This window comes from Solea solea, chromosome 16 (assembly GCF_958295425.1).
Source record: "Solea solea chromosome 16, fSolSol10.1, whole genome shotgun sequence".
Classification (NCBI taxonomy): Eukaryota; Metazoa; Chordata; class Actinopteri; order Pleuronectiformes; family Soleidae; genus Solea; species Solea solea.
Genome location: NC_081149.1, coordinates 19,680,591 through 19,692,256, shown reverse-complemented (window position 1 = coordinate 19,692,256; position 11,666 = coordinate 19,680,591). Strand labels below are relative to the sequence as shown.

Sequence of the window (11,666 nt, the reverse complement as noted above, 5' to 3'; positions counted from 1 at the left end):
CAAGTTCAGTCTGACTTGTTTCAAAATTGGAAACTTAAAAACTGAACGGAATTCAATATTTACACCGATAAAGTCAGCAGGACGGACAAGAAAGGCCTGCTACCGCGCTTCAGGTTGAAAATGTCACTGATGGAAATCAGCGTTACATTCCATCTTTCCCATGTGCGGTGGTGAGCAGTCGTGCTCTGTGATCCAGTGACCAGCGGCAGAAAAATGTGGTCGGACTGGCCTGCTCCCAGCTGAGTGACAGAGACCTTAGAGGCAGCTTTTCAACTTAACTCTGACGCGAACGACGACAACGGGGAAACCACATAGGATAATACGTGCTTTGTATATGAGGGCAACATACAACTATGAGGCATAAAAGAGCCAAATATGGCATCAACGACTACGTCAACTACACCCACCCATCCTCGCAGCCTGATGTGTTACTGAGTTTGTAATCATTATATATATATATATATATATATATATATATATATATATATATATATATATATATATATATATATATATATATATATACACATACACATAAAAAATATATAACAGCCATTCACTTTCTCATGACAGGACAGTTGACCTACTAAGACCAACACCCCCCTCTTGTTTTTACACTGACTTATGAAGCTGGAGCCAATCATCAGTTACTGTCATCTACAAAGGACTGAAAAACAACCTCTGGGTCATGAACAGCGATTTGTTCAAGTCACTCAACTTAGAAGTGATGCATTGTGGCCGTTTTTTACTTCAAATAATGTGCTAAAAGGGAGAGAAACAAGAGGAAATGCACTTTTCATAATCTGAGCAACTCAAACGGCAGTTATTATCATGACCTTAATTATTTATGATGTATACATGAATAAAATAAATATATTAAAGGATACTGTAGTCCAGGGAGAGGCAGGTACAGTAAATGTAGACGATTGTAAGCAATCGAATATGGGGCCAAAACATGGTATCGTCATGAGTCAAAATGCCTTAAAGCGTCTTCAGTCAGAAGCAAAAATCCACGTTTGCTGCCTTAAACTAACAACAGCAGCGTTTTTATTTTTATTCTTCAAACCAAACATTTAGTTAAGGTTAACTGTCAATTCTTGCAACAGAATCTATTTGAATAAGTTCATATTTCTTTCAGAATTAAAGCTCTGAACTCGATATGAAATTTAGATTTTTTTGTGAAGATAAGGAAAGATCAGATTACCTGACAGGCCAGATACTCATGCTGGTGGGCCACTTTTGGCCCACGGGCCACCAATTGCTGACCACTGCTGTAGTCATATATGACTTTAGTTATGAAGCTTTTATTCGGCTTTCAGCGTTCATCAAAATTCTTTGGCATAACCCCTGCACAGGTATTGTATTATTTATGAGCACTTACTTATACAGTAGATGATAATAGTAATGATATTTATAAGGACTCTATGTCAATGTGCAATATATAAATAAAAAAGGCCATAAAACCTATATTGGAGACACAATTTGACCCAGCTTAACCCTTGTGCCCTCCTCAAATGTACAACCCTCTCGACACCTTCATGACAAAAATGTACACATACAAAAAACTGCTATTAAATCATCATATAGCAGCTTTTTAAAATCATCATTTGCAGCACATTAAATAATAAACTTATAACTAAAATCAAGTAAATAACAGACAATGTGCTTCCATGAACTATGGAGCTTGGTCACCAAGTAATTAACCAAACAGCAAGCACATAATGAAGTATTGGTCTGTTAAAAGAAGTGATTTCAGAGCTGCTATGAGGATCCATTTTTAAAATGACTTCAATAGCAAAACTATTGTTTCGAACAACACGAAATACTTGCCATACTCTACATAAGGGTGAGTGGGGTTACATTTTAAGGTGTGTTTACATTTATTCTGGTAATGTTATGTTATAGATTACCTAAAATATACGTTCTACAAAAAAAAGAAGAAACTTTGTTCACCTGTGGGTCACAAAGACACACACTCCCTCAGTAATCTCACAAACAAAGAACAAGTTAAAAAAGAAGACCAGTTCAGTCTTTGAACGTTCCACCTAAACCACAGAGTGACTCATTACATATGTGTCTTTGTCGCGAGGGCGGGGCAGCGAGGGGTGTGTTCAGGGAGAGGCCTCGCCTGTACAGATACAGATACAGGTACAGGTACTGATACAGGTGGATGTCTCAGCTACACCCTGTTTGGACACTACATCAGCAGCAGCCGGCACACATCGCAGCACACCGACTGCAACACCTCGCCAAGGTAAGACCCTCACAATCTACAACACTGTCTGCAAAAACACTGCAACGGTCGAGATTCTCTTAGGATTCTATGGTGTTTTTTTTAGTTTGTGTCGAACAGATGTCGGCTATCACTTTAACTGACCTGACAAAAGGGGGACAAGTTTGATGACACAGAGACAGATAGATTGAATGCTGTTTTATAGGCTCCGGTTAAACTGGATGAACATTTCATTACAACAGTTTTGGTTGTTTCCTGCATCTCATCATTGACATTAGCTGTGATCAAATTCCAGTTCTTGTTCAGTGACTGACTTTCTCTAGTTTAAGGTGAAATAACTACTCCAAATAAGCTTAAAGCACATGTTTTATCAAAGAGTGAATTTAATGTTCTTCTGCAGATTTAAAGGTGTTCTTATAGAACAAATGTTTTTTTTTAATTATTGCTTAGGCCTGGGGTTATTTAAAAGTGAGAGTTGAGCAACTGATGGGGGCCCCTTCTCAGAATGTTAAAAGGCCTTTTGCTTTGGTCAAAAGTTGTAGCAGAACTGGTGTCAGTTATTTTAGAAATTAAGGAAAACGGGTATAAAAAAATAGGTAGATCTACCATAGCTGTTACAGTACTAGAATAATGTGTAATAAGTAACATTGGATTAAATCTGCTTTGTTTATATGTTAATTGCCCAAAATGGGCATTAGAGCAGGAAAACAATACTACATTTTTATAAGTATATGTAAAACGTTTTCTTGATTTTGTCGTATTTTAAGAACAAGTGGGTGAAAACATTTGGGGTTTTAATATTTTACATTATTACACTTCAATTTTAACATATTTATTCATTTATCTATTTATTTTTCCTGCACGTTGTCCATTAATTTATTTGTAATTATCTTTTTAATCTCTACTTTATTTTAGTTATGTATTAAGTTACTCAGATTAGTTTAATTTTATTTTACTTAAGAAATAATCTATATTTTAATAATATTGTTGTCACTTTTCCAACATACAGGCAATAGATCAGCAAATATCTCCCAAGTAAAAAAAAAAAAAAAGTTACACAAGAAGTAAAACAGAGGTTGTGCAATAATTTCAAAATTTGAAAGTCGTTGAATATAATTTTGAAAACGTGACATTAACATGTGATCATAAAAAGCAGCACTACTCTACATGCTGGGTCTCAGATCATCACACTGACTACAGTAAAAATGGGGTATTTCTTATTTTACAACGTGTCATTGTCAGGTGATGATTAAAAGATGACATGGTGGCAGAAAATTCCTCCTCCGCCGCCTCCTCCTCCTCCTCTCTCTAAACTCAGAGTCAGGTTTGACCAGTGTAGATGCTGCTGAATACAGGAAGGCCACACCTAACACCCATACACATAAGTGTTTTCAGGGTGTAGATGTGTCAAAATGACAAATCAGTTTTCTTAGTGACAGCGAGTTTCAGTCAACTCAACAGATCACTTTTTTACCGGGGTGTGATCTATTGTTTGATCACAGTTGATATGACGGAGCCTTTTTTGACTTTAAAATGACCGACCAGGTTACTCTTTTCTCCATGAATCTGACCTCAGTGACCTGACTTCAGAGAGAGCTGGAGTCACATGCCTCAGATGCCTCTCACAGAAACGTTTCTGTTTGATCAGCAGCCTGAAACTTTCCCCATTGTCCTTTAAAGTATCTGTGCAATGTGGTAGAGGGATGTTTAGGAAGCCGCACCCAGTCCCTGCCTCATCTGCAGACGTGGGTCCTCCCAAATGATTTGATTGACGTTAGCATGTTAAATAACTGCACTGTCTATCTAAACAACACTTGTGTTATTTACTTAATTAGGTTGGGGGTTTTTAACTTCATTTCTTGCCTGTTCAATTATTTCCATCTCGTTTTAATGGCAGATTTCATGGCTTCCTCAGGGCGCAATGACTGCTTCAGCTACACTGCATCTCCATGCCTTACTGAAATTTAGCAACAGAATCAACAGCTTTCTATCAAACCTGAAACTACACGTCGAAACCGCTCAATTCAAGTGACACCAGCTGTTTACAGCCCAGCTGGAACAGAGCCAGCAAGGAAAAGACAAACCAGTCATGACTGAGTTATCAGTGTTTATCCAACACAGAACACGGAAGCATGACTTCATTTACCAAAACTGAGACAAAGATCTGAATTATTTTCTCAAGCCACCACTGTCTACAAGTGACTCTCTCTTTCACACACCTCATAGACATAATGCAATCCTTACCATAACCTTAACCAACTAACCCTAACCCTAAAACCAGACTTAACCCTGAAAACACCCTTTACAGTTATGGGGCCCAGACAAAATGTCCTCACAAAGATAGGTTAGTACATTTTCTTTTGGACCTCACAAAGCTTTAAATACAAGTACACATGGAGAGAGAGAGAGGCACACATGACATGACATAAACCGACATTAATTTCCTGGAGAGTTGATGCAACCCAACCCTAATCTGAGCTCGACTCATGTATCTTGCCACATATACATTCTCAAATGATCTCTCTTTTCTTACGTGCACACACACTCACTCACTTTTCCCTCAAAGCCATGCATTGCACACACTGAGATAGAAGGGTCATAGTTTGACACGTGTCAGTGCAGTCTGAATTTGCAGATGACAAACGTGTTTTGTCATCAGACACACAATGCAAAAAAAAATGTTTACCTGTAGGACAACTTGACAGATTTTCAGGTTTGTGCAAGGAAGCAGTTTATTAATCTTAGTGTGAGTTCATCATCACTCAGTTTGGTCGACACACCCTCAGTCTGTGACGTCGAGAGAAACATGCAGCCCAGTTACATTCCTGAACCGAACCATGGGTGTGTGTGTGTGTGTGTGTGTGTGTGTGTGTGTGTGTGTGTGTGTGCTTGTTTTGGTTAACTCTTTTTTTCCCAAGCATAAAACACTTACATTGTCAGGACCAGTCGTCCTCATGGACACCAAAACCTGGTCCTAGTGAGGCAGAACCTATTTCTGAGGAACTGGTTAAACCTAGAGATGAGATTTGAATCGTGGCAATAATTAAGTTTATGGTTAGGCATGAACTCAATTAAGTTAAGATAAGATAATTAAGATAATTTTTTGTCATGGCTGCCCAAATGAATGGAAGTCAGTGCAGTGTCCTAAGAAAAATAACGTTTGTGTGTGTGTGAGTGATTAGTCATGATAAGGGATGTCTGAGTTTGTTCGCCAATTTGTATGAGCAATCAAAAAGAGACAACAATAGAGAGTTGCATGTTGTTTTTGGATCAGTAGTGAAATCATTTTCATTTGTCCAGTGGCACTAAAACCACACAGTGGCTGTTTGTACATGTCTGAGCACATACAACGCATTAGTGATCATTTGACAGTCACATCATCCAGCCTCACTCAGGGGTTTTTTTCCCCCTACACAATGCCAGTAACATCACAGGAGATTAAATCAAACATTTAACGTGCTTCTCACATTCTTCTTCGGCTCAATGAGTGGTCATAAGATGTGTTTTATCTCCTGCATGTCAGCAAAAACACAAATACTGAATGTACATGCTTGTGAAACAATATTTCTGTAAAAAAAATATATATATATATATAACAGTATAAGAGTATAAGGCTTATAAAGACGTAAAAAAGCAACATTTACACCACAAGAACCCACAAAGTGACAGAGAATTTACTGGAGTTTTATTGCTGACGTCGAATATCAATAAACCTTAATTCTAATGAACCTTAGATTCATCTCACTGACATTAACCTCGCTGTTGACTGTTCAGTCTCCTGATGTTAGTTACCAGTTATCGTCTTTGACAGTATCTTTTACAGTAAATCAAAGCAGGCTTATAATTGACACAGCAGTATGTGTTGTGGTTACTTATCAAGCATAAAAATGTTTTTACTATAAAATAGAATGGCTGGATTGTTCATGAAGTTGAGTGACTTTTTATAGACGCCATCAACCCAATGTTACAAATATTACATAAATAAATAAATAGATCTTTTAAATAACTGTTTCAGAAGAACAGTATTTTTCTGTGCGACAAAAAAAAGAAGCAAAAAGCCAAAGTTTGTTGAGTGACGACATCTTCAACATGTCAGTCAACATCACATCCCACACAAAGTTGTACGCAGGAATGTCCCACCAGGGCGTGGATGACAGGAAACATCCTCACAATGCAACATATATTACAGTGAATGTAAGATGCTGATACCAAGAAGGATGCACATAATACAAGTAAATGCCACTCATAAACAACAATCATCATAACAATATTTTCCTGTTTCTTTTTAGCACAATGAGTGGAAAACAGGAGCTCCCTCCCTACGTCATACCAGGTGAGCACAAATCCACACCTACATAATCAGCCTCATCATCAACATCCTCCTCCATTTTCATTTAATTTATATTTATTTCACAGATTATATGAATATCAATATATGTTATATGAAAACCCCACCCAGAAAATATACATTGCATGAAAATATTAGACTCTTAAAAACCACTAAAATGCTGAAAATGACAAAATAGTGGAGTTAAAATGTAAACAATGTATTAGTGATTTAGCAAAAAAGAGATATGCACAGGGAACATCTGTTTCTGCAGCAGCTGTTTGTTAAAGGTGTTTGCAAAATGTGTGCAACAGCGACATTCAGCGTTCAAAACGGTTACTGCAACCCCGATTGAAATCGCAATTGCAAGGGCGTGTTTGACAGTTTCTCCAAAAAAAAAAGTAGTACCTTTACCCAGTGTTACACTCTATGCACAAGCACATAAACAACTGTTCTATAATCGGTTTTACTGTACGTGTGTGTCTGCTTTGACACAATAACAAACCATAAACACTTCATATGTGTTAAATATCCACCAAAGTGAGTGTGTGAGAGCATTAGCTTACCTTAGCTGAAGTTCCACTTCGCTTCCATGTCCAGAAAAAAAGTGTCCACATCGTATTGTTTGTCTGTTCGCTTTTAGTCGTCTACATTTTACCGCAGAAGCGCGATTTTCTTTCATTTTCGGCCTCATTTATAGCCTACAGTTCTACCATGTGACTCGGCTCGAATCTACTAGTTGTTGTTGTTTAATTAGCTATAGTGCCTGGTCCGACACAGTCAAACCGAACAATGCTGAACTGTAAATCGTTTTAAAAGACTAATAAAAATCACGCAAACATGTGTTAATCTCCAACATTTAGCAAGGACATTTCTAAAATCGCTACATTTAACAGAGGAGTCTGGTGTATTTAGCGACATGGGCTAAAACGACGTCACGTCAATTTCGTGCAGCCATGCTTTGACGACCACGCCCACGTTGAGGACCCCAACCCTAAAACCTAATCCTGGAAAACAACGTAAACAAACTAGCAAGTTGTACTTGAACTGTTTTGTCGCCATTAGTGTTTTCGACACAAAAAAAACACCCAACCGAAATATAAACAGAGTTTGCAGCAAGAAAATATTATTTTGTGAATTGGCTGCATCATTGTTATCAGTGAAGCCAGTATTTAATTTGAACACATTTCCTCTATATCTGGTGACACATCATGTTCATGATTTCTTACATGCCCCTATGACATTACAATATGTAAAATATGAACAGGTTAAACTGTTCTTTTACGTCTTGCATGTTTTTGTATCTGTTTTCTTTTAATAAATAATACATTCATTAATTTATTCATACTAGAAACTAACTTTTCCTCTGATCCAGTAGATCAGAGTCAATCTGACGGAGTGAAGGTCTACCATCTGCACACGCCTTTCACGCCTTCCCCCTCACATCAAGGCTCTGTCTCTCCTGGTGCACCAGGTAAACTCATACGTCTACTTTTATGACGAAAAAACCTCAAATGAACTACACTCTATTCACACACATTGTCCCCCCCAATCAGTGTACACTGGAGGAGCAGGCCAGAATACTGATGATGGGAAATCAAAGTTTGTGAGCTACGACTCAGACCTCGGACGGAACGCCGGCATGACGACCTGCACTTCCTGCCAGCAGCAGGTGTTGACCAATGTCACCTACAAGGCAGGGACATACGCCTGGCTCATGTGCTTACTCTTCATCTGCTGTGGGTAAGTGTGTGCGCCTCAGGACCATTGTCTGTTTAAAATACAGTGTTGGATGTCTCATCATCAGCTCAATTCTCGGTTTCCATCCATAAAATAAGATGGTGTACAGAATACAACATGTCTTATTGTGACAGTAACATTGTTTTGGACAGACAGTAATAATCAATAATCACAGTTAGGTGTTAACTTACTAATATAAAGCGAGGATGTAAGTATAGAGGGTGTCACACTGTTGAAGCAAAACAAAAGTCACTAAGTTACTGGTTGCAACTTCTCAAATTCTATTTAGACTGGATGGAAGTAGACATTAAGGGTCATTGAGGTTGGTTTGGCTCTGGAAAAAAAACAATTAAAGATTGATGAACTTATATATGTGGCTCCTCATAATCATTGACATCACTTACTTTACCCTGTAAAGTGTCTCTCTTGTAGACATGAGAGTTTGATGTATTCAGTTGGTTTAATATCTGCTAAGACCTGTTGGTTAGTGGGAACTCTTTTCAAAATCGGCTGTGAAAGTTGTGTGGTGTGTCCCCAGCGTAAGGAGTTAAGGGTCTCAATCGCTAGTTTTGGGTCCATCCATCTTCTACTGCTTTATCCTCCACATGGGGACATAGAGCGATAGGCAGGGTACACCCTGAGGGCCACATAGAGAGACAAACAACCATCCACTCTCACACTCACACCTATGGTAAATCTAGAGTGTCCAATTTGCCTATGGGAGGAAACTGGAGACCCCGTAAAAAAAAAAAACCCACACATCCAAACTCTACGCAGAAAGACCCTTGTTCCAACTGGGTCGTGAACCCAGTTATTGCACATGTGAGTGGACACTAGTGTCTGGTTGCAGGTGACGGCTGTGAACATGGCACTGGTCAAATCCCAAATCTTGACAGCGCTGAGATTCTCACAGGGGACGTCACTTCTGGCCGCCCCTTGGATGTAATATGTCCTTTTTGTTTGTTTCAGATTAGTCCTGTGCTGCTGCCTGATTCCATTTTTCCTGAAAAACTTCAAGGACGCGTACCACACATGCCCCCGCTGCAACAGAGTGCTGTATGTGGACAAGAAGAAGTGCTGTAAATGATGACGAGCATGAGGGCAGAGACGGACCCGTGGAAATGAGGAAGAACATCCTGTTACCTTTGTCTGTGTTTGGGCGATGGGGTAAAGAGAAGGAAGATAGAGAAAGGTCACAAATGTATCTTATTTCTAGGGAAGACTCATCAAACCGCCGACGCAGAATCAAGCATGAATGAATTTTTACATTACATCATATTATTAAGCAACCAAAGTAGGAGAGATTGCACTGTCAGAGCAGAAACATCACATGCTCACGTCGTGACGCTCTGGCGAGTGCAATTCAACCACACCCAATGCACTTTTTTTTTTTTTGGTAGCAGTTATAGTTTTCGTCCCATTTCCAGCAGAATAAACTTCTCTATTCTCCTACTCATAACGTTTACTCACAAAAATGTTTAAATGAAGGCTTGTAAATAGATTTTATCAAATACTTTGTGATTCAAAGGACTGTGCATTTGAAACCTAAAAGAAAAACTGTCTAGACATCCATTTGACATCCAAATAATCAACAGCATCGTAAAAACAAGTCAGCTCGATACGGTCGACTAAGAGGAGAGAGCGACAAGAAGCATATTTCCTAATCTGCAGTTATTGCACAGCCAAATCGTGTTAACATTTTTTTTGCCGCAAGCTTTTATCCAAAAAAAACTAAATGCGTTGGAATAAAATGAGACCATTGTGACTCATTTGTGTTATATTTATATTTTGTCAGTCCTTAAAATTAGTCTTTTAATTCATACATATAAAGGGATGAGGGGCAATCTGTTCGAGCATGAAGTTCAAAGAAAAGCTTTTTAACAACAACAACAACAACAGCTAGCTGTATATCTAATGTTGACTTTTGTTTAGATCATTTGAGGCTTTACCTCCAAGCCAAGATTTGTCCATGTCTTTTTTTACAATGTCAAAGGCAACGCAGAATCAACGCAGTGCTACACTATGAAGTGATGTTGGTTGACACAAGTGTTGGTGGAGCCACTGATCGAGACACTTTTGAGTTTGAGTGTTTCGTGGCAATCTTCAACATCTTTGTAAATGAATCTCTTAAATCTGTCACTGATCAGTGGGTGATTGAGCGTAGGGCCCACGAGACATTCTTGCAATATTTGATATACTTGCAGTATTAAGACCTGGGTGGCTGTGGTGACAAAATGAAGCATGTACAAAGTTGCCGTTAACGTTTTCTACACTCTTTACTTCAAATTAAAAGAACAAGGTTGACAAAACATACAGCGACTTTTATTGTGAAACACGACCACTCGCACTCTTATTGCTCGACTTCTTCACTGAAGTGATAGTCGTGTTTTCCCACTGCCTGAATGTGACCTGTGGTTATAAACTGCATTTACAGTTTCCAGTAACAATGTCCTTCTTTTTCTCCTGAGGCTGGCATCGCAATTTAATTAGATCTCAGATAACTCATCTTTCCTGCATGTGGAACAGTAGCATCAAGGGTAACATTAGCTAAAAATTGGCAAATGGTTTGGGTTGTGGAGCAGAGAAATGTAACAATTAATCAAATGGACCAAAATCAACAGTTCCTACGTACACTATATGGACAAAAGTATTTGGCCACACCTGTTATGTACATTTTTGGACAATGCCATACTTCCAACTTTGTGGTACATGACTGTGGCCCAGTGCACGATGCAAGGACTATAAAGACATCGTTTGACGAGTTTGAAGAAGAGATGGTGAGCGAGGCCTTCTCGTGCGAAACATGAGTGCCTCATCAATGCTCTACAGAATGAATGGGCACAAATTCCCATAGAAACACTATGAAGATGAAGTCTGTTATAGCTGCAAAAGGGGGACCAACTCTTTTGGTCAGGTGTCCGTACACTTTCGTCCATATAGTGTCAATATCTTTAAGGCTGCTTTTTCAAAAATCTTGTTGATCCTCCTGATGGTACACTAACAATGTGAGAACATAGACAAACGCAGCAGAAACATTGTGAAACCTACATAATAATCTCACATGGACACTGTCACCTATATACGTGGACTATTATTATCTACCAATATTAACTATTTTATGTCACTATTTCTTCAATAAAAGTAGGTGATCTATAAATGAAAACACATTTTGTTTGATTTATTTTGTCATACATATGGTTTGCAGTGGGTTTCAGAGGTGTAAACCCTTTCTTTGGTTTGCTTTAATCAGAGTTAGGCAAACTATATACCTTTGTGCAGCCTTTATGCTGCAATAGAACAATAATATAATAACAAGAGGTTGCTCACAGTGTAACCAAGACATGGTGATATTTAGCCCGTCATCCA

The 11,666-nt window shown here is 38.5% G+C and overlaps 1 protein-coding gene across 1 annotated transcript; it reads left to right on the top strand.

Moving 5' to 3' along the window:
* The first annotated feature begins 2,160 nt into the window (after window positions 1–2,160).
* Window positions 2,161–11,463, top strand: si:ch211-157c3.4 (Lipopolysaccharide-induced tumor necrosis factor-alpha factor homolog-like). Its single transcript, XM_058653129.1, has 5 exons — window positions 2,161–2,254; window positions 6,523–6,566; window positions 7,939–8,034; window positions 8,117–8,303; window positions 9,270–11,463. The coding sequence occupies exons 2-5, from the start codon at window positions 6,527–6,529 to the stop codon at window positions 9,385–9,387; spliced, it is 441 nt and encodes a 146-aa protein (XP_058509112.1). The 5' UTR covers window positions 2,161–2,254; window positions 6,523–6,526; the 3' UTR covers window positions 9,388–11,463.
* Window positions 11,464–11,666: the final 203 nt, after the last annotated feature.

Excerpts from the sequence above, each read along its gene's own strand:
- si:ch211-157c3.4 (XM_058653129.1), top strand. The coding sequence starts at position 6,527 with ATGAGTGGAAAACAGGAGCTCCCTCCCTACGTCATACCAG. Across the intron at positions 8,035-8,116 it reads TGTCTCTCCTGGTGCACCAG|TGTACACTGGAGGAGCAGGC; the intron begins GTAAACTCATAC and ends CCCCCCAATCAG. Across the intron at positions 8,304-9,269 it reads TTACTCTTCATCTGCTGTGG|ATTAGTCCTGTGCTGCTGCC; the intron begins GTAAGTGTGTGC and ends TGTTTGTTTCAG.